Genomic DNA, 23,063 nt, shown 5'->3' with positions numbered 1-23,063 from the left:
AGGCTGCTTTCTGTAGTCTCTTGTCTGGTGAGCCTCCACGTAGGGTCTTCCTGCAGAGACGGGCATGAGGCCTGTTCCCCAGGGCCTGGCCACATGCGGAGTCCGGGCGCTCCTGGCTTCCATTGGGTTTCTTAAAGCTCCTGACTGCATTTTAGCCAGACTTTTCCTGCTGTCACCTAAGCAATTAGAATTAGGGCAAAGACTCCCATGTGTGTGGGAGTCCCCTCACCTGCCTGCATTGTCTCTGTGACCAAGGACTTCCTGTCACTTTTCCCTCTTAAACCGAAGCAGAAATAAGCCAGTAGCTCTAACCCTTCTGGCCACAGATGGGATTTTGGCTAGTTTGCGATAAGCACCTTGTGGTGGTTGAAGCCAACAGGTCCTGAGGCTCAGCCCCAGTCTGTCTGCCTGGACCCTGGCCTGCCTGAGGAGGGCAGGCATTGAGCGGGAGCTCTGCAGAACTCTTCTTGTGTTTACACAACTCTACCGGGCAATGCCCTTTCTCCCCACCACGGAACTTTCCATCCAAGATGTCTGAAGTGGGTTGCCAAGCCATCAGGCAGCACCTCGGGGGTTGAGAGGTCCACATGGGTGACTTTTTTTTCTCAAACCAAGAAACACCAAAGAAAGCTGTGGAAAGGAGCAACCCCTCTCTCCCATCCTGCCCAGCTGCCGTGGAAAGTGCGAGAGGTCCAGACTGGGGCATTAGAGCACAAACACCGTTTTCAAAAGCATCGTCAGGCCGGCCGGCCGGCTCAGCAGCGTCTCTGTGCGGGCCAACAGGATGCCCACAGTCCCTTCCTGCTGGCTCATCCACGGTTAACTAAGGGCAACCTTGGCCTCGCCTTGAAGGAAGCACAAGCCCCACCCTCTTTTCCTCTGTCTTTTCTGCCTCCCCCGTACATCCCACAGGCTACCGGTGGTCCCCAGGCACCTTACAGAGCTCCTCGTTGTCACCTGGGGCTACAGAGGCCACCCCCTACTGGTCTGGCCTTTCCGTGGGACAGAGCTCCTGTCCCCGGACCTTCCTAGAATTAGGAGAACATCTGTACAAGTTGACACCAGGTTATGCCCTCGCCCATCTTCCTGAGGGCATGCTTCACATTGCCAGTACAGAACCAGAACCTCCATTTGCTCCCAAGGTGCTAGGGAAGATTGCCGGTTCCCCTCTTCTCCAGCCTCGTGGGCCCAGTTTCGTGGGACTGGACTTTTCTATTTGGTGACCGATGCCCTCTGCTTCTGTCTTATTGCCCCTCATCCTCTCTACTATGCATTTTCCTTTTATTGGGTGTACAGAGTTAAATACTGTGTATTTATCACTTACGAGTCCGTGAACCGAAGAGAAAAAGATAAGCTTGCGGTTGCTTTCTTTCCCACAGGTGGATAAGCTTCTCTGTAAACTTGAAATAAACAGACAGCAAAATGGTGCAAAGCCTGGGCCTCCTGGGGGTTCTTCCGTCCGTCCGTCCGTCCGTCCGTCCATAGCTGTTCTTTTGTGATGTTTCTGCTTACATTGGTCATCCTTCCCTTAGGCTGACAGCGAGTCGGATGCCCAAGTCACAGTTAATGCAGCTGGCAGATCCCCTGATGTAGGCATGTCCTATGGTGTCACTACTCAGCATGATTCTGAGACCAGCCGTACGCACAGTTCTTGGAAGCAGGGCAGAATGCATATTCCAGGGTCCCATGTAAACTGCTCCCAGGTGAGCCACTGGGAGGTCCAAGTCTGAAGGTAAGGGTAGGATTCTGCGAGGTTGGACATGTGAGCAGCTATGAGACATGTCCTGTGGCTTGGCGTTGTTTTCCTGGCTTTGAACTTCCCTTTGAAAAAGTCCCATCCCGTGCTACAGAAATACGGGCTGTAGTCCCCATCCTCAGGAGGCCGAGGCAGGAGAATTCCAAGTTCAAGGCCAGTCTGGGCTGCATAGTGAGAGTCTATCTAAAAGTAAGGCATAAAGGCTCTCGAGTCAAGAGGAGGTTCCTGTTCAAAAACAGCCACTGAGAACCTGAGGCAGTGGGAAAGCCGTTCTTCAGGGTTCGTCGCTATTCAGACTTCAGGGAGTCCTGGAAGCCCACTCATGCATGTGAGGTGGAAGGATCCTGTTCCCAGCTCCCACTGAAGAGGTAGCGCCAGAGTGTGCTAGTGAGAACAGATGCAGCTGAATGCAGGATGACGCAGGTGAGTGGATTAGTGTCCCAAACATCCACCCTCACACCCTAACCTGAGAAGGTAGCATCACTGCATAGCCTTTGGGATAGTGAACACAAACATTTGTTTTAGTCTGAGTGTGTTGCTGGAGCAGAGCGCCCCCAAACTGCCTAATTTGCAAATAGAAATCCCCCAAATTTCCGGAGGCAGGGAAGTCCACGATCACCATTCCAGCAGATTCTGGGTCTGGTGAGGGCCAGATCTACCAGATGATGTTCAGAACATGGGAAGAGCACCAAGATGTGAAACCCTCTGCCAAGCCCTTTTGATAAGGGACTTAATCCCATTCATGATGGAACAGTGCTCCAGGAGGCTCTGTCTCCTCATCCTCACGTATCAGAGATCCAGTTTCTAAAACGTGAATTTGAGGGGACATACTCTAACCATGTCAGCATTCCTAAACCTTCTAGTTCTGTTTGATCTGTGTTTAAGTAGGTACCTAAGAAATCATTCTTAGGTGTGTCTCTATATGCACATGTCATGTGATTGCCTGTAAAGGAGAGAGGCTGATGTCGGCTCCTCCAGAGCTGGAGTTATAATCAGCTGTGACCCTCCCGATGTGGGTGCTGGAACCTGAACTCAGGTCCCCGCAAGAGCAGCAAAGGCTCTTAACCCCCCAGCCATCCCCAGCCCTGACGCGAGCACTGAAGAAAAAAAAAAAGCCACACAAACCAGAGTTTTGTTAAAACCATGTCATAAATCTTATTTCTACCCCCTCTCCACACACCTACCCAAAGCAAAAACCCAGGTTGGCCATTTATCCAGAAGAAACAGAACATTCCTAACCTATCATACCCCTGAGTACTTGGAAATGAATTGACTAGTGGCAAAGGGGAGGGACGAGCCACTTTTCACAGTACAGAAGGAAGTCAGTGATGCTGTGAAAGCTGCAGGGATGGAAATAGCCCCAGTTGGTACCTGTAGCAAGACAGATGCAGGCCGTTCTGCTTCAAGGTGGGAGTGTGAGAAACTAATGAGGAGGGAGAGGGTAAGTCACGTCCCTGAGATTGTGTTCCCTATAGAACAGTAGTCATTTTATGATGATAGTAGCTGTTTTATGTGAACATACCAGCTATGGAAAGAATACGTACATTCCGTGGGAGCACAACCTCATGAGTTGTGTTAATGAGTTAATCACAGTTCTTGCAAGGCCTGGAGTTGTAGCTCTGTGAGTGGTAGAACATAAGACCCAGAGTCTAGTTCCTAGCACCGCAAAAAAAACAAAACTTGCCAGAAGCAAGCTGAGCCCTCTCCTGAGCGCGGCAGCTGGCCCACAGAAGAATTCACTGTGAAGATTGTCCCAGTCAGATAGTGACAGGGGGCCTCTCCAAAGAAGAGTGTTTATTCAGAGATGGTGGAGGGGTACAGTGCAGGGTGAGTGCTCTGTGGGCCTATGTGAGGACAGGCAAGAAGGTTGAGATCAGGGCTGTTGTGAAGCGCATGCACTTTGGTCCCAGGTCTACCATGGGCGGCGACCAAAGGGTGATTAGGAACTCTGGCTGCTCCCGGAGGTGACCTTTGCTGCAATGTTGTGCTTAGGCATGAGCTTATTATCGGGCAGATACCACATGAGGACCTCCCACCCCAGCCGGACCTTTCTTGTTTGGTGGCTCCATTTGGACGTTGACAACTTTCATAAATGGTAGGAGAGTTCCAGCTCATGTGCTAAGAGACCACACGGAACAAGGATTTTAAAAAGCCATTTCTTTTAATGGTTGGTCCTCGGTCATTTCAACATAGCCCTTCTGAAAGGGAAAGCTGATTCTGTCTTGGTTACCAGGGACAAAGTCTCTAGGTACAGGGAAGAGGAACAGTGCCCCCAGCCTGCTGGCAGCATCTGGAGAACTCCTTTATAAAGTGCTTGGACAGAGCTGCTGGGCCCCTCAGGACTCTGTCCTGAGGGTCTAGAGACTGGGACTTCCAAGGGAGCCAGTCCTGGAGACCCTGGAGAAGATGGCGGTCCCACAGGCCATAGCAGTGTCTTTGTTCCCGGACTGTCACATTACCTCAGGATGCTCACACTATATAACACATGACAGGAGACCCGGCCAACACCACCCCAGGAACCCACCGTGTGCGGTGAGCAAATGAACTCCTCACAAAAGGCGAGGTTAAAGGCTGTCTAGGGAGGAGGAATGTCTTGAGTTTGAGGCCAGCCTGAGCTACATAGAGTGAAAGTCTGTAAAATGTAAAAGGTTAAAAAAAAAAAAAAAAAAAGCCAAACCCCGCAAGATGAGTGCTGTGGTGTTCCTCCGTCATCCCAGCACTTCTGGGGATGGAAGCAAGAAGATTCTGAGTCTGAAGCCCAGCTGAGCTACGGAGCAAGACCCAGGCTCAAAAACGACAAAACAGCCGGGCGGTGGTGGCGCACAGCTTTAATCCCAGCACTCGGGAGGTAGAGGCAGGCGGATCTCTGTGAGTTCGAGGCCAGCCTGGTCTACAGAGCGAGATCTGGGAAAGACGCAAAGCTACACAGAGAAACCCTGTCTCGAAAAACCAAAAAAAAAAAAAAAAGAGACAAAACTAAAACAAGACCCGCTGGGCAACCCTGAGTGTTTGTGGAGTGGAGGACTTTCTCTAGAGACTTTCTCCAGAGAGATGCAGCAGTGATTTCTCCCTTCTCACTGCTTAGATGAGGGCGCTGTGGGGTTGAAGTGTAGGGTCAGGCATCACTGGTCCATCTCACCCGCGAGACCCTGCAAAGGAGGGGTAAACATGTAGCCACCCAGTGTGTGTTTCCACCATGAGTCACCCAGCCACCCAGGGCAGGAGGAGCTTGGTGCTTCTCCTGAGGGTTTCTTAACAATGCAGATGCCTCAAGTTGGTTCTGGAGGGGGTCTCACGGTATGGCACAAAACCCTCATTCCGCAAGAAGAATGTTAGTACCACGTGGGTGTAGATACTGGCCTGGTATCTTATCACAATCAAGGTTTGATTAAAATAAAGCTGTGTTAGCCAGGTGTTGGTGGCACAAGCCTCTAATCCCAGTACTCGGGATGCAGAGGCAGGTAGATCTCTCTGAGTTCAAGGTCAGCCTGGTCTACGGAGCGAGTTCCAAGACATCCAGGGCTACACAGAGAAACCCCAAAAATAGGGGCTGGAGAGATGGCTCAGCGGTTAAGAGCACTGGCTGCTCTTCCAGAGGTCCTGAGTTCAATTCCCAGCAACCACATGGTGGCTCACAACCATTTGTAGTGAGATCTGGCACCCCCTTCTGGCCTGCAGACATACATGCAGACAGGACACAGTACACGTAATAAATAAATCTTAAAAAAAACAAACAAACAAACAAATAACTGGATTTTAAAGAGGGAGTCCACCTGAAGAAAAGTTGGAAATAAATGCTACCACAGGTGGTCGGTTGACAGGTGACAACCTTTGTGGAAGGGCCTTGCCTGGTGTTCCCTACTGGGACAAGAGACGAGACAAGGTATGCAGACTTCTCGCTGCCTGCCGGGAGCACAGCTGCCTACCTGCTCGTAGTCTTCCACATACTTGTACTTCTTGTCCCGGTAGTAGTATCTTTTCTTCATGCAGTAGAGGACTATGACGTCACACAGCACAGTCGCCTGGTTTAGCACAGAACGAACCGGCATGCTTTGCGTTGTGCAGACCCCCCTTCCTTTGAAACCCAAACTACCAAGGAGGAAAGGCATCTCTGAATCAGACCGCACCCCGACCAAGGAAGGGGCTTGGTCTCAGAGGTGGGATGCCTAGGGCTTCCTTCCCTCACCCCTAGAAGCATCCAGTCTAGAGACAAGTTTGAGGCTCAGGGAAGGAGAGTGCTCACTAAAATCTGCTTGCTAGGGAGAAAGGTCCAGGTCCCCAAAAGGAACAACTTGCCACTCACCACCCCTAACAGCGCCAAGCCGGAGCCGACGTTGATCATGGTGGGGATGATGTCAAACTTCCCAGCCTGCGTAAGATAGGAAGAGAAGAGACGTTCTGATGGGGAAAAGCAGAAAATAGGACGTTGGGAGGGCTCCCTCTCCCGGTGAGGTTCAACGGAGGGCCAACCTTTCCAAACACAATGATGTCAAAGCGGATGCCATATGCCTTGATGAGTGTACGCTGCTCGTTGCCAGTGAGGTCCCTGTAGTACTTGGCAAACCTGAAGGACAAGAGGGCAGGTTAAGGAATTAGCGCAGATCTGGGATGCTAGGAGAAAGCTGCTAGGGAGGGACCCGAGTCTCCGGGCACAGCTGGTCTTGGCTAATGCGTTGCTCTGCGGGCTTAGCAGACACTAAGCACCCCAGGTCAGCCTCCCAGCTCATGTGAGGCAGGTGGCAGGAGGGGCCAGGACCCCTCCTGGGGGAACAGAGTGACTGTCATCACCATCTCCCACAGGATGGCAGAAGCCTCTCACTCTGAATGGCCTTCCTGATACAGCCAAGACACCTGCCTCCCTCCAGGGGACCGTGGCTGCCAACAGAGAACTTATGAGCTAGCAGGGATCTGCAAGGCTGCACTGAAGGATGGAGGCCAAGCCAGCCACGGCACTCGCCTCAGCCAGGGAGCTTGACTACAGGTAGGATATGCCACGCCTCAGTGGTTCTTCCTGCCCACCATCTGCTTTTTTTGTTGTTGTTGTTTATATGGCTGGGTTGAGATAATACAATTGAGCTGAAATACAACCACACCAATCACCCACCAAACGAAGGAATTCAAGCCAGGGAGTCTGCAATCCCAGAGCTCCAGTGATCTCTCTTTTTTTTTTTGTTTTTGTTTCTCTGTGTTTCTTTGGTGCCTGTCCTGGATCTCGCTCTGTAGACCAGGCTGGCCTTGAACTCACAGAGATCCGCCTGGCTCTGCCTCCCGAGTGCTGGGATTAAAGGTGTATGCCACCACTGCCCGGCAATGGTCTCAATAAGAACCATGTAGTAATAGAAACGGAACAATAGAAATCTGATTCCCAGGGGAGCGTTCAAATACCTGCCTAGTCTTAGTAAGCCTTAACACCCCAACACAAATTTGATACCACAAATTACCACTAGAGGGAGTCGAGGGCAACTTTTTAAAGACCCACCCGGCAAAGGCACTTTTAATGTACACAGGATTTTGCTGCTTTAAGAAAATGGCAAAGGAGTTCCCAGGCCTCTCGTCAGATTCCCAGGTATCCTGGATTTAATAGTGCCCCCTCCCTAAGCTCATGTCCACCTCGGGCCTGCAAATGTGACTTTCTTTGGAAATAAGGCTTTGCAGATGTACTTAGTTAAAATGAGGTCATACTGGATTAAGGTCCACCCTAAATCTAATGTTCAAGAGGAGGAGGAGAGACCGGGTCAGGTGTGGTGGTGCGTGCCTTTAAACCCAACACTCAAGAGGCTAAGGCAGCCCTATTTCTGGAGGTCGAGACCAGCCTGGTCTACACGGCAAGTTCCCAGCCTGTCTAAAAAAAAAAGAGAAGGTGGGTGTGATGGTGCACACCTCTAATCCCAGCACTTGGGGTGATGGCAGGGGGGATCAGGAGTTCCAGATCATCCTCAGCTACACAGAGAAGAGATATGCAGAGGGAAGAAAAGCATATGACCACAGAGGTGCTAGCATACGTATAAGCTCAGGATTGCTGGGAGCCACCGAATGCGTGGAGAGGCCAGGACGAATCCGGCCACGGAGCCTGCGGCAGGGCAACCTGGCAGACACCCTGATTTTAGACTTCTGGTTTCAGAACTACCCAAGGATAAAATTCCCCTTTTGAACCGTTCCGTTTTGTTAACCAGGGCCCGGGGAAGCTGAGATACCAGCATTTTCAGATCTGAGTGTGGCCCTTTCTTTTGTTTTATTGAGACAGGCTCTCGAGATGCAGCTCAAATTTGTGCTTCTCCGGCTGTGGTCCCCCAGGTTCTGGGATTACAGATGTGTGTCACTCTGCCTGGCTTGATCACAGGCCTCTCTTGAGTCTTTACCCCTGGAACCTCTGCGTGCTGGGGCAGGATCAATTACTGAAAAACCAATTCCTGGACCAGATCCCAATGGCCTTGAACAGAGTCCACAAGCTCATCTGTTCCTCCCAGTAGTGAGCAGGGATGTGACAAAAGATGGCCCTTGGAAGCCTAAGCTACCAGCGTCTCGCCTCTGCCCTGCAAACCTCAACAAAATTAAAAGAAAGGTTTTATTTTTCTTTTATGTGTATGAGTGTTTTGCCTACATGGAAGTGCACCATGTACATGCAGTGCCCAAGAAAGCCAGAAGAGGGTGTTGGATGCCTTGGATCGAGAGTTATGGACAGTTGTAAACTGCCAGGTAGGTGCTGGGACTCAAACCCTGGTTCTCTGCAAGAGCAACAAGTGCTCTTAACTGCTGAGCACTTGTAGCATGAAAGAGCAAGGAGAGTTCTTGTGGCCTGGGATCACATGAGCAAGGCCCTGCTGGGAGTATCCTGCCAGCTTCCTGGCCTTCTTGCCTTGAACGAGTGATACACACATGGGTACTGGTCTTTCGGAGGGGGTGGGGGAGAGATGAATAACTCCATAGGTATCTACTATCACCAACCCCTCCCCACCCCCCCACGACATGTAAGTGGCAAGGCCCAGGCTCACATACCTGAAATTGTAGCCAGGAGACACATTGTGTTCCAGGTCCCGGGTGTCGAGGCGCCGGAAGGAATATCTGGGCAGGCAGAGGGAGGCGGATCTATCAAGGTTACAGTCCCACTTGATCTGGATGCCCATGATGCCTCCCTGTGGGGAAGCAAGAGAGACCCAGCCAGGCTTTCAGAACTCGGGTCCGGGCTGAGGCCAAGGAGGTGTGAGAAAAGCCATCAGGCACCTACCTCAACCGCCATATCCTGGAAGCTGTGCCCGGAGTCCTCCACAATCTTGCCGAGACGGAATATGGGGCAGAAGGGATCCGTCTGGGCGTCATAAATGCACGATTTGAGATAGGAAGTGGTGATGTTGGGGAGGATATTCCTCCTGAAGTCAGGGAAGAAGCAGAAAGTCTGAGTGAGGGGGACCTCAGGGAGAGCCAGAGGTTCTTTAAGAGGCTTGTGAACGCGCATGCCCGGGCCCCACTTACTTGCTGAAATTAAACTTAGGGTACCAGATGTTGTTCTTTACCAAGAGGGTGAAGTTCTCCGCGGCCTTTAAAAAAGCTGGCCTGGAAAAGAATTAACGGTTACTAAACACACACACACACACACACACACACACACACACACACACACACGCACACACGGCTCTGCAATCTTTGTAACAGTTTGTGGTGTCTCTCTGGAGAAGAAAGGGGAGCATCTGGCATTTTCTATTCCCTTCTGTGTAACCCTAGGTCACCAGGCCGTCTAATCTTTCCTCAGAAAAGGCGGGACTTCCTGCCCCAAGCATCAGGCAGTGAAGAACCTGAGCCTTTGCTGAGGCGGATGCTGGCTGTGGCCGCCATGATTCCTTAGCCATCTGCTGGCCTCAGGTTTGTCTTTCTTGGGTGTTCATAGAGAATGGATCCATAGATGTGGTTTCTAAGGCAGAGCACAGGGGCATTCGCCTGCAGGTACATCCTGGCCTGGCTGAAAAGGAAACCATACCACCAGAGGGCTCTGAAAGGTGCCACGACAACTTTTGGCTGACCATACGAGGTCTGTCCCCAAGGGGACTCATTTCTGGAGTGGATTTTTCTCAGTGAGAATCCAGAAATGCAGGGCTGACCCTCTTGTGGAGGAGGCCTCCCCTGAGGCAGATAAGACTTTTGAAGTTATGAGTGGAGTCACTCAGCCCTGCCTTAACAGCAAAGCCACGAGGACCACATTGGGGGGGTGGGGAGCTGAACCCATCACCTCTGCTGCTAAGTACTCTTTCAAGCTCAAGTCCCCATTCCTTATCAAGAGGAAGGGATTATAAAGAATGGGGTTCTCCATTTTTATCATTTGCTGTATCACACGCCAATAACCTGTACACCCTATAGGCAATACTTTCCTTTAAGATTAGCTCACTGTTCTTTTCTTTCAAAAAAGAAAATTGGAGTGAAATGTAAATAACATAAGATTAGCCATTTTAAAACAAGTCCATGTGGTCGGGTAACTGGTGGCGGCTCATCCCTGTCATCCCAGCACTGTAGAGACTGAGATCTGAAACGGGAGTCGCTGATTCAAAAAAGTTCTGACTTAGGGTTTGTTCTCTCTCAAGGTGGAATAACAGCCCATTGTATGGACATACCGCAATTTGTATGCATTCATAAAAGTTCCCAAACAGTGCTATTAAAACTTGTTGAGCTGGGTGGTGGTGGAATATACCCTTAATCCCATCACTCAGGAGGCAGAGGTAGGCGGATCTCTGAGTTTGGGGCCAGCCTGGTCTACACTGCAAGTTCCAGGATAGCCAGGGCGATTCAGAGAAACCCTGTCTTGAAAAACCAAAACAAACAAAAAAACTTGTAGTCAATAATATTGTCTGTCCAGGGTATGTGGTCTGGGGCTTGTTCTTTGTAAGAAATAACAAATCAGCAAGTGATAACCAACACACCCCAAGTCAGAGTTTCCTCCTTGATTTAAAGGGAGGGACTGAATAAGGCAATAGCCATTTTCATTGCCTGTGTGGGCAAACAGATGTTGTGCCTCTGTGCATACCTGGAGGCTGGAGTACAGCCTTAGGTGTCTTCCTCATGAACAGAGTCCACCTCCTCTGACACGAGGTTTCTTACTGGCCTGGAGTGAGCCCCAGAGATCCCTGTGTACACCTCGACAGCACAGGGATTACAAGCACGTGCCACCATACCCCAACATTATCATGTGAATTCTCAGCGTAGATCAGGTCCTTGGGTTTTATCAACAGAGGCATCCCCCCCTATACCCCACCTCTGGCTCCAGCTGCAGGAATACCTTTCTCACTATGTGACCCAATGGTATTTTCTAGACCAGATGCCCCACCAGCTTAGCCTGGCAACCGTGCTGTCCAATAGGAATACGTTGTCAAATACAGCTTTAGCCACGCTGTGATTGGTTTTGTAGTTTCTGCAGATACAGTCTCCATATATAACGCAGACTGCTCTGGGTGCCACCCTCCTCCTGCCCATGCTTCCTGAGTGCTAGGATCACAGGCATGCAGCGCCAAGCTGCTCTACACTGTACGTAAGTTTTTACATTAAAGACGTCATTGCATGTGCACGCACAGAGGTCAGATGACCACGGGCAAGCCGGTTCTCTCCTCCCCCCATGGGGGTTTTAGGGACAGAATGCAAGTGTTATTTTCTGCTGAACCATCTTACTGGCCTGGCAGTCACATTTAAAAGTCAAAGAAGGTGAACACTAAAATGACTGAGCAGGTTGTATGGCTGTGGGATGTTCCGTATGTCAAATGTGTTGCTCTGATTGGTTAATAAATAAAACACTGATTGGCCAGTAGCCAAGCAAGAAGTATAGGCGGGACAAGGAGAGAGGAGAATTCTGGGAAGTGGAAGGCTGAGGCAGAGAGATGCTGCCAGCCTCCGGGATGGGAAGCAACATGTTAAGATACTGGTAAGCCACAAGCCACGTGGCAACTTATAGATTAATAGGAATGGGTTAATTTAAGATATAAGAACATCTAGCTAGAAGCCGGTAACCAATATAGTCTCTGTGTGTTTATTCTGTAGGGTCTGAGCGGCTGCGGGACTGGCGGGTGAGAGAGATTTGTCCTGACCGTGGGCCATCCAGGAAAACTCTAGCTACATTGTATTTATATGCTTATTCGTGTGTGTGTGTGTGTGTGTGTGTGTGTGTGTGTGTGTGTGTGTGTGTGACAACACAGAAAAGCAAAACATGAAGTCAAGAATTTGAGAAAGAGTAGGGGTGAGGTTACATAGGCAGAGTTGGATGGAGGGAAGGAGGGAAATGGTGTAATTATAGTTTAATTTGAAAAACTTTTTTTTTTTTTTAAAGTAAAAGGAGAGGGTGAGAGCCGACTCAGCACAGCAGTGAAGGGCTCTTCCACCTTAGGTCGGGTGGATCACAACTGCCTCTAACTCCAGCTCCAGAGGATCCAGCGCCCTCGACTGGCCTCATAGCAGACACTTGATGGACCTAAACATTTATTTACTTTTAATCTTTAAGAAATTTAATTGAGGAGCTGGAGAGATGGCTCAGCGGTTAAGAGCACTGGCTGCTCTTCCAGAGGTCCTGAGTTCAATTCCCAGCAACCACAGGGTGGCTCACAACCATCTGTAATGAGATCTGGTGCCCTTTTCTGGCCTTCAGGCAGACATGCAGGCAGAACACTATATACATAATAAATTAGTAAATATTTTTAAAAGAGAAATTTAATTGATTAACTACTTGGGTTTTTTAATTAATTTTATATACATTGGTGTTTTGCCTGCATGTATGTCTGGGTGAGTGTGTCAGGTCCCCTGGAACTGGAGTTACAGACAGTTGTGAGCCGCTATGTGGGTGCTGGGAATTGAACCCGGTTCCTCTGGTAGAGCAATCATTTCTCTTAACCACTGATCCATCTCTCTAGCCCTTTAATTGGTTTCTTTGAGGCAAGGTTTCTCTACATAGCCCTGGCTGTCCTGGAACTCACTCTGTAGCCCAGGCTGGCCTCGAACTCACAGAGCTCCGCCTGCCTCTGCCTCCCAAGGGTTGGGATCAAAGGATGTGCGCCACCATGCCTGGCTGCTTAGTCTTTTTTGTTCGTGGGAACATGAAACGTGCTGGTTGTGTGTGTGTTGGGGGTGGGTGTACGTGTGCATGGTACTGTAGCCACCAAAGGCCAGGTATGATAGCTCATGCTGGTATTCCCGATCCTCGGAAAGCTGGAGCAGGAGGCCAAGAGTTCAAGGCTGGGCTGGGGACATGGCTTAGTAGGTCAAGGCACTTGCTGTAATGCCTGAGGATTTGAGTCCTATTCCTGGGTCCCAAACAGTAGAAGGAGAGAGCTGACTCACAAGTTGTTTTCCAAGCTTCACGTGTGCCGTGGCACACTTACACACTTAAACACACACACACACACACACACACACACACACACACACACAAATGTAATTAAAAATAATTGCTTAACAACAACAACAAAAAGAATTTGGGCTATGGAACAGCGTTAACTTAATGTGCCAAAAATTATCAGAGGCAAGAATAACTACATAGAACCTGCCAGAATGATTGTCAATTAGCTTTTGGAAACGCTTAAACTTCAGTGCTCCTCATGAAACCGAGGGAAGAAAATGAAAATACAGATATGGAATTAAACGGAAAAAAAAAAAAAAAAAAGAGGTCGGAGCCATCGCTGGCCACATGAGTCTCTTTCGAAGAAATCAAGACCAAAACCCAAGAACTGTTTCCTGTTGGTGACATGCAACAGACGGTGTTACAGCACCCGTAAGTCACCTGACACTTATCACAAGTGGCAACCCCTGTGGTCTCCCTGCTCTGTGGTTAACAACCACTCTCCCAGGGTGGAATGGCCCCACTCACTGACCAAGAGTGCACCAAAACATCCCAGCACCCAAGCTCACCTCACCCTCTCTGTCACCTCCCCTCCAGGCTGAAAACCAAGGCTAGGGGACCTTGGGTAGGACTCACGTTGGCACGCCAGCGTCATTCTCCACTGGGCACCAAGCTGCCACCTCGCAGGTCTTCACGGACTCATTGAATGGCACACACTTTCCGGTCCCAATTCCTGGGAAGAGGGAATAGGTCCAGGTCCGTAAGAGTCTTGTTGCCAATCTTTTACCTTTGTGTAGTACCGTAGGAGAGCCCTGAGGAGCCTGGGCAGCCCATCTTTCGTAAATTATGGGATTTAGACGGGTTCTAGAGGATGGAGGTAGAACAGGAAGGCTGCCTCGGAGACGGCCACGTATCTGCCAACGTGATACTAAGTCACAGGGAGGGGCGACGTCTGAGGTGTCTGCTGTAACACAGGTGAATGCTAAGAGGGTCCCTGTTCTGCTATTATATGAGGTTCCCCTAGGTTCATGTAGCATTGGGACGGGGGGGTGGGGGGGGAGAGCTGTTCTTCTCTGATGATGGACTAGAACTGAACCCAAGTTCATCCAAACCAATCTTGTGCTCTACCATTGAGCAGTAGCCCAGGTTGGGGCGGGGGTGGGGCGCAGGAGGTAGATTTTTATTTCTGCAACTTCTCTATCTCAGATGCACCACAGGAAGTGTGATGTCACCAGAAGCCACTTTCCCCAGGCTCAGTGCCGGCCCGCTGAGAGGTCCCCAGCTGCTCAGTCACTCACTCTTACCGTTGCTGTGGGTGCCTGCGGAGCCAAGAGTGCAGTCCGAGTCTGAGTTACAAACGGTGGTCTGATCCGGAATCTGGAAAAGGAATGAATAGAAACAGGTTCCATGTGGTCTAGTCCCCCCTCACACCCCCCCCCACAGTTTGCCAGGAGCGGATGTGAGTGTAAAACCTGGGGGGCTTTCCCACCTACTTCTGGACAGGTGCTCTGTGTCTGGTTCACAGTGATGATCATGTTGGTCATGATGAAGAGCGAGTTTTCCTCCTGCGGAGGGGAGAGAACCCTGTTGAGTCACCCTCAGAAGAGGTGAGTGGAGCTGCAGAGAAAGCCAGATGGGGCTGGAGAGATGGCTCAGTGGTAAAGAGAACTAGCTGCTCTTCCAGAGAATCTGGGTTCAGTTCCTAGCACCTACATGGTTGGTGACAATCATCTGCAACACCAGTTCCAAGGGATCTGATGCCCTCTTCTGACTACTGCTGGTACTGCATGCATATGGTGCACATACATTCTGGTGCACACACAGACACATAAAATATTTTCTGGTTTTTTTTATTTTCTTTTCTGGAGCTGAGGGCCAAACCCAGGACCTCATGCTTGCTAGGCAAGCGCTCTACCACTGAGCTAAATCCCCAACCCTATTTTTTTTTTTAAAGCATGCTAAAGGCTGGACATGATAGCACATGCCCTTAATCCCAGTACATAAGAATCAGAGACAGAAGGATCCTTGTGAGTTCAAGGCCAATCTGGTTACATAGCAAGATCCAGGTCAATCAGGGCAGCCATAGTGAGACTGTCTCAAAAATAAACAAACAAACAAATGAATAACTATTTTAGGGAAGAGTCTGTCAGCCAGTAACAGACATTTCTCTCTTTGAAGTGGTTTTGTTTTCTCCTCATAGATACAAAGGTGCCAACCCAGAGTCTCTAGAAAGCAATTCTGTGTATATAAGAGAGAGGAATTGCAAATTATGACCCCCTCATACAAGGAATGACAGACAATGACCCCAGGAGATTTTAATTATATATCCCACCCCCAACCTCCACTGGGTGCTTGGAATTTTAAAGAGCTACTAGAAGCTTCCAGCATGTCATACTTCCTCCCCCAAAAAGCAGAGTCAGCTCTGGGAGCCATTTCGGGGATCAGGTCTCTGCAGCATCCCCACCCCAGGTTAGACAGGTGGTGAATGCTCTGGCACCAGCTAGAACAAACTCTGCTGGAGACAGGCCACAAGGGAGGTGCAGCAGGAGTCTCTCTCCTGACACCGTGGCCACCCTTCCAGGGTTTTAACAGATGGACAACCCCTCAGCTGGTGCCAACAGACGTCTTGCTTCTGAGCCCCGCTCGCTCGACTTAGACGTGTCCAGCTCACGGTCGCCTACTTTCTCTTTCCTGTTGCTTATCTCTTTCATGTAGGGAAATGTCCATCTAGAGATGCATCACATAGATGTGGTGGTTATGTTCCAGTCACAGAGACGGCTCAGGAAGACAGAACACAGCGGCTGGCTGGCTGGTCCCTCCCGTTCAGTCCCAGGAGCAGGGCTTATGCCCTCCTTCCTTGGCCGCAGCGGGTACGCTGGGTGTGACAGTCCCAAGCTTGTTAGGATGGGGTTGGAAGCCACCACTCAGCTGAGACTGGTATGTACCAAAAGAATACTGAATCGCAACCACTTGCGCCAACTGGTTTACATTTTTTTTAAGACAGGGTTTCACTGCGTAGCTCTGAATGGCTTGGAACTCACTAACTCATTACATACACTAGGCATGTAGACAGAGATCTGCTGGGATTAAAGGCACGCACCCCCGTGCCTGGCAGTCTATTTTACTTTTCTGTCTCTTTAGCTCTGGCTTTTCTCCCACCAAGTCCTTCTCCAGAGAAGGCCGGGGAAATGAACACCCTTAAAGAGACTATCTGAAGTCCTTGCTTTCTCTCTCCTCGCTCCAAAGTCAAGTGCTCACAGCTTAACTAATTTGGCCACCATACACACCCAGCCAGCACCTCAGCCATCTGGAGGAGAAGCTAGGCCAGGGTTTGGCCAAGAGGCACATAGCTGAAGAGTCAATGTTTAGCTTGCAGCTTTGGGGCTGGAGATTTGGCTCCATAGCAGAGCGCAAGCCTGGCATGTGTGAGCCCCTAGGCTCCATCTCCATGTCTAGAAAAAGAGACCCAAATGTCAACTTGCATCTGTGTGGATTAACAGACAGTAGTAGACAGACAGGACGCGCCATGCAACAATTTCTTCCTCTTTGTTCCGGATGGAATCTGACCATTTCCTCTTAGTTTGGGTGTGTGGTCTTTAACTGCTGCTGTTTGTATGTGTGTTTTTTTTTAATATGCCCTCTGACGAGCTTTACCTTGTGGGTGTAAGACAGGAAAGCAAACACAGAGTGCGGAAGGTGCTATTTTCCAGCCTCACTTTGTCCAAGACTAAAGAAAGACCTTTGCTTTCTCACCCTCCAGAGCTTGGAGAGGTGGAGGTGTGGGAAAAGAGAGTCCGGGTTGCAGCCAGCCACACTTCAGAGCAGTTAGGAGAGCTCTTGAGGGCTCTCTGTTAGAAATGACATCCCAGAGATCCGGCTGCATTGCTGTCTCGGGCTAAAACAACCTGGGCAGGGAGGTGGCGAACTCTGCGTGCAGAAGCAGGAAAGGGCTTCTTGTGCGCAGACGTCACCGCGACACCTACCTGAGCTGGAACCACATAGTCCGCCACGTCCCAGATCCGGAATCCAAGTTCAGAAGTGTTGGTCACAGCCACCCCTTTGGCCTTGGTGGTCACTGAGCTGACCACAGAGTCAGTTTCCTGGTAGCCCTTTTCCCACACAAACACCCACCTAAAAAAAAATACAGCAGGTCATAGGAGTCAGTAAATTCGAACTGACACCAGGGAGTCTCCGATAGCCACCCGGTGGAAGTGTGGCGTTAACTAACCATGTGACTTGCAAAAGCTGCTGAACTACTACACTCCAGTGTGTAAAATGGGCAGAGTAGCCCCACTGATTATTTTCTGAGAAATAAACGATGTGGATCGGCTATCACAGTCATCGGCACACAGGGAAGGAAGGCCCAGCAAATGCTGTCTTGATTACTGGATGTTTGAGGGGGGTCAAGACACTGTGATCTATGGGAATCACCAATAGTGGGTTATTATAACAGGAGCTTCCATTTGATTTCCATGTAGTAAGCCATTTAATCCTGGCCATTTAAATCATGAGGCACACAGCATTCTTTTTACCCACAATTTACAGAGATAGGAATAGAGACAGAGTGGTTAAGTCACTTACCCAAGGCCATACAGCTAGCAAGTGGCCGACTAGGGATTTGAACTCAAGCCAGAAGCCTTTGAAGCCTCTGATCTCTAGCCAAGAGAATCCTATCTTTTAGGCAACTTTGTCTCTTTAAGACTGGCTTTTGCTATGTAGCCCTGGCTGGTCTGGTACAGGCTATGTAGCTCAGGCTGGGCTCCAATTCTGAAGTGACAATTCTCCCACCTCAGATTCCCAAGTGCTGGAATGATAGGTGTGTGAGACTCTACACCCAGCTGATGTGTGTGCGCACACACACGTGTGTATGCGTGAGATATTGTGTTTGTGTGTGTACGCATGGGCTCACATGTAGAAGCCAGAGGATAACTTTTAGAAGTTGATTTTCTCCATCGTAGACTCTGGGGTCAGATTCAAGCTGTTATGCTTACATAACAAGCATTTTGTTGTTGTTGTTTTCGAGACAAGGTTTTCTGTGTAGCCTTAGCTGTTCTGGAACTCACTCTGTAGACCAGGCTAGCCTCAAACTCAGAGATCTGCCTGCCTCTGCCTCCTGAGGGCTGGGATAAAGGTGTGCGCCACCACACCGGGCTAGCACACACTTTTGGAGACTCAGTCTTTCTGTGCAGCTCTGGCTGGTATTCAATACAGAGCCCAGGCTGGCCTTGAACTTAAGATGATGGCCTGCCTCATTCTCCCAAGCATTAGGATCACAGGCATGCACCATGTTCTGCTCAGGGAATTCATGTTTGTGTTCTTGTGTGTATGTTTGCATGTGAAGGCCAGAGGGCGGCCTCAGGGACCTTCCTTAGAAGATATCCACTTGGTTTGGGGTTTTTTTTGTTTTTGTTTTTGTTTTTTTTTTGGTTTTTCAAGACAGGGTTTCTCTGTGTAGCTTTGTGCCTTTCCTGGGACTCACTTGGTAGCCCAGGCTGGCCTTGAACTCACAGAGATCCGCCTGGCTCTGCCTCCCGAGTGCTGGGATTAAAGGCGTGCGCCACCACCGCCCGGCTTTGGTTTGGTTTTGATACATGGTCTCACCATGGAGCTCTGGCTGGCCTGGAACTTACTATGTAGACCAGGCTGGCCTTGAACTCAGAGATCTACCTGCCTCTGCCTCCTAAATGCTGGGGTTAAGGATGTGTGTGCCACCCCCATGGCTGGCTCCCCTCGTTTTTTCTGAGACAGGATCTCACTGACCTGGGGCGAGATGATTAGACTGGCCAGTGAGCTCCAGAGACCTACCCGAGTCTGCCTTCCCAGTGCCGGGATTACAATTACGTGATACTGCACCTAGTTTTGGGTCTCGAACTCGGGTCCTTGTGCATTGAGTACTTCACCAGCTATGTCCTCAGCCCCTCGGGGAAACTTTTTACAGTACTGTTACTTTTTCCTAGGAATTCTGGTCATCGAATTGCGCCTCTCCTTCTGAAGTAAGGGTATTACTGCTGGGCTAAGTAATTACAGATCTAAAGGCATCCGTGTGCTGGATACCGAACATGAACTGGAATCACTGGGTCCCAGTTTACGCTCAGTCGCTTTTCCTACCTTTCCACTGGAACGAAAGCAGAATGCCACAGGATTGCAGGGAGATAAAATAATAAGGCCAGAGCAACATCCTAAGCACCACACAGCAGTCAGAACCCTAACCCCAAGAGCTGCTGTTAAACTTCCAGAGGACACCAGTCTGCTGTTGTTGCAGAACCAAGAAATGCTAGGGTCCATCTCTTTAGGAGACACCCCTCCTGGCCGGGTGGTGGTGGCGCACGCCTTTAATCCCAGCACTTGGGAGGCAGAGCCAGGCGGATCTCTGTGAGTTCGAGGCCAGCCTGGGCTACCAAGTGAGTTCCAGGAAAAGGCGCAAAGCTACACAGAGAAACCCTGTCTCGAAAAACCAAAAAAAAAAAAAAAAAAAAAAAGGAGACACCCCTCCCGACAAGACTTCAGAAATTGGTGTATTCCGTTACTTTTTCATGGGTTTGTTTGATATGAACCATCTCCAGATCCTCCGCCCGTCCTAAATATGGGTTTCTCTCCCACCAAGTCCTCTTCTGTGGGGCTTTTAGGAACCCACTGGCACTAATGCTCCCTGTAATCCACTTTGACACAGAGCTTAGGCAGACAGTCTAGGAGTTTTAGGAGCCAAAACACTGAGTTGCTAAATTAAGGTGGGTGGGGAGGGAGATATGGTGTCATCATCACATGAATAAGATCACTGGGGATTCTGAGGTCAGTGTTATTTTGAGGAAAGATCTGCTTTATGGAGAAGGAGATTACGCTTTCACCAAGATTAATGAAGTCAGGAAGCTAACAAAGAAGTCAAAAACCGGGATGTGATGAATCATCTTTATAATCCCAGCACTCAGGAAGCTAAGGCATGAAGCTCACTTGCAAATTCCTCTGCCAGCCTGGACTATGTAGCCAGTGACAGGTTACCATGGGCTATATGGTAAGGCCCTGTCTCATAATGACAAAAGTTTAAAGTTTAAAACAAGTCCTGAATTTATATCCTAAGTTGATTTGGATCACAGTACAATGGGTGAGAGTGAAGCGTTGTTTGTTTGTTTGTTTTTTAAGAAATGATCGGGGCAGACATTACTACATAAGGAGACTCCATAACTATGCTGCCCAATAGAAATAGAATACAGTAGGGGTGGGTAGAGTAGTTTAGTGGTAAGAGTCCATGATTAGAAATACAATGTAAGCCAGGTGTGGTGGTGCATGCCTTTACCTTTAGCATGTGGGAGGCAGAGCTCTATGAGTTCAAGACCAGCCGGAGTTACAGGCCAGATAGAGATCTTGTCTCATAAGAAAATAAAAAGGCACTGGAAAAATTAATGGCATATTTTTATGTGGTCCAATAGAGATAAACTATTTTAACATCGTCAGTGTCTAAGGCATCAGACTGGGAACTGGACATGGTAGTGTATACCTGTCATCCCAGCAGTTGGGAGGTAGAGGCAAAAGTCATCATCCTTGGTCACAGAGTGAATAGGACAGCCTGGGTTACACGAGACCCTGTCTAACCTAAGCCCCCCAACCTCCTCCCCAAATAAAGGCTTGTGAGATGTTTCAGCAGGTAGAGGTGATTTCTGAGCAAACCTGAGACCCTGAGTGTCATCCCCAGAACCGCTAGTGGAAGGAGAGAACATGCCTCCTCTGACCTCATGTGCTATGGAATGTGTGTACCCTCACCCATACACAGACACACACACACCAATAAATAAAATCAACATTTAAACAAAGGATCCAGCCCAATAGCACAAGTTTGCCTCATATGCGTAAGGCCTTTGGTTTGATCTCGGGAAAAGGTACTGTTGTGATATTTTACTTTTTTTTTTAAGTACAATATCTAAAATATTTTCAAAACCTAGCGTGTATTTTTCGTTTGCGTGCATTTTAATTTAGAAACAAGCTCGCGCAGTCCGTGGCCGCAGGTGGTCCTCTTACAATGACAACAGGCAGACCCTTCATAGTACAGAACCTGAACAGTGAACAGATGACCCCAGCAAAGCAAGAGCCGAGAGCCCAAAGCTCCGTTAGCGCTCCAGATTCCAGGTGTTTCTAGCTCCAGATTCCAGGTGTTTCTAACCCAAGCTACTTAGTCAGCTAGCAGCTAGCAGCATGTCTCGGTACTGAAGAGTCCATGGTGAACACTGGAACACTCACTTGTGAGCCTTCACAAGTTCAAACCTGGATATGGACAAGGTGTTCTTCAGGTACTGTGGCTGAATCCAAGGCCTCGTGCATGCTAAACACACACTATATAAAAACTTTTCTGGAGACAGGGTCTCGTGTGGCCCAGATTGGCTTTCAACTCCAACGTCCTCTAGTGTCAGCCTCCTGAATACTGGGACGGCAGACGTATTTCATTACGACCACACCAGGCTTCGGCAAGTTACCTCTAGTGCCTGCTGCTTCTGGGCTGACATATGTTGGAAAGGAAACCTGCAATCTTGTGAATTCCCTTAGGCAGTCTGAACAGATTCCAAACTACACACCAAAGCAGGAGACCTGTTACTTTGTTATTTATTTTATTTTTGAGACAGGATCTCACTTTATAGGTCTGGCTGTCCTGAAACTCACTATGCACACCAGGCTGGCCTCAAACTCACAGAGATCCGCCTGCCTCTCCCTCCCCAGTGCTGGGATTAAAGGCTGTGCCTCAGGCATTCTTAACTACTGGGCTAGCTCTCCGCCACCTGTGTGCCTATTTTATTATATACCTGGGGTGGGAAGGTGTCACAAAAATTTCTCAGCTGGGTATGGTCAGGCGCAGAAAGTTTGGCAAGCCCTGCTTTACAGCTAGCTCTATGCTATAAACTGAATCACCGGTTAGCTTGTGAACTGGCAATCAGTATTTTTCTAAGGCTTCCTAAATGGTTCCAAGGTGTAGATGAGGAATCCTTGCTGTAGGCCCTTTAGACGGAACAAGAAAGCCGATCCACCTGCCAAACCAGCAGATGTTGTAGCTGGAATACCTCGAAAGTGGGCCCACGAGGCAAGGTGGCTCCCACCTGCTCTCCTGGGGTGTATTAAATTTTTACAGGTGCATTCAATTAAAATGAAACATTTAATACCTAGCGATGGCAGGGTGTATCTCAACAGGGAGCAGAGGTTAGAATCCGAGTAAGGCAGGTACCATATTGCAAACACTCCAACAAATCAAAGGAAGTGACCTTAGGGCATTTTTGGGAAGCGTGACATCTCCAGGGCATTGGGTTATCAGGAGATTCTTAGAGGACGGGAAACCACAGACCCAGAAAGTACCGAATGAAGATCACAAGGCTTGGTTTTTTTTTTGTTGTTGTTGTTCAGCAGATTTTGAAATGGAAACGACGAGGGAAGATTGTGACCTTTAGAACACAGCCCTCCCTCCACCAAGTCAAAGGACATCACGGAGCAAGTTGAAAGGTAAAAGGGCAAGAAAAGTGGGGTGACAGACTAGCCAAGGCTTAGCTCGCGGGACACCCCAGTGTCCCCCGTGTCCTGCACAAGCCGGTTCCAGGTGGCTGGAGCCCGGGGGAGGGCGTGTCGCCGCCCCTTGGACTTGGGGTAGAGGTCCGGCTTAGCAGGTACACCCCAGGCCCGTGGGGGGGGGGGGGCGGGTGAGCCAGGGGCGCTGCCCAGTCCCGACCGTCTGGGTACCCCCCAGCCGCGGCCCCTCCCCAGGCCCGCTCACCCGATGACGTAAGCCAGGATGAGCAGCTGCACCACGCGGTTCATGAGCCCCACTTTACGGCTGCGGATGAGCACGATGCGCGGCGTGTCGTACTCGAACAGGAAGGCCCCGAGCGCGGAGCAGCAGCCGGCCATGGCTCCGCGGGGTCGAGCACGCCAGGGTCGCCTCGTCGCCTCCCGCTGGGTCCCGGCTGCGGCCCCGCCCAGCAGCTCGGGCAGGCCCCGCGGCGGCGGCGGCGGCGACGCCCGGAAATAGGCGGCGCG

At 49.8% G+C, this 23,063-nt stretch overlaps 2 protein-coding genes across 2 annotated transcripts in view; one reads left to right on the top strand and one right to left on the bottom strand.

Annotated features, from left to right (window-relative positions):
* Positions 1–5,553: 5,553 nt before the first annotated feature.
* Positions 5,554–23,038, bottom strand: P2rx4 (purinergic receptor P2X 4). Its single transcript, XM_059249764.1, has 11 exons — positions 22,801–23,038; positions 17,042–17,189; positions 14,552–14,623; positions 14,363–14,435; positions 13,695–13,791; positions 9,227–9,307; positions 8,982–9,123; positions 8,753–8,889; positions 6,227–6,320; positions 6,060–6,125; positions 5,554–5,778 (listed from the first exon to the last, which is right to left on the bottom strand). The coding sequence occupies exons 1-11, from the start codon at positions 22,932–22,934 to the stop codon at positions 5,554–5,556; spliced, it is 1,269 nt and encodes a 422-aa protein (XP_059105747.1). The 5' UTR covers positions 22,935–23,038.
* Ift81 (intraflagellar transport 81) overlaps positions 22,518–23,063 on the top strand; it is a 155,747-nt gene continuing 155,201 nt past the window's right edge. Inside the window, exon 1 of the mRNA XM_059249699.1 lies at positions 22,518–22,532. The gene's annotated coding sequence lies outside the window, so the exon portion shown is untranslated. The remainder of the gene's footprint in view (positions 22,533–23,063) is intronic.

The sequence above is a fragment of the Peromyscus eremicus genome, chromosome 23, assembly GCF_949786415.1.
Source record: "Peromyscus eremicus chromosome 23, PerEre_H2_v1, whole genome shotgun sequence".
NCBI classification, from domain to species: domain Eukaryota; kingdom Metazoa; phylum Chordata; class Mammalia; order Rodentia; family Cricetidae; genus Peromyscus; species Peromyscus eremicus.
This window is presented reverse-complemented; position numbering and strand designations above follow the sequence as displayed.

Bases quoted from the DNA above. Each gene is read 5' to 3' on its own strand.
- P2rx4 (XM_059249764.1), bottom strand. From the start codon at position 22,934: ATGGCCGGCTGCTGCTCCGCGCTCGGGGCCTTCCTGTTCGAGTACGAC. The intron at 9,124-9,226 runs GTAAGTGGGGCC...CCCTGACTTCAG, and splicing joins CCTAAGTTTAATTTCAGCAA to GAGGAATATCCTCCCCAACA. The intron at 6,321-8,752 runs GTATGTGAGCCT...CTTGTCCTTCAG, and splicing joins TCTCCTGGCTACAATTTCAG to GTTTGCCAAGTACTACAGGG.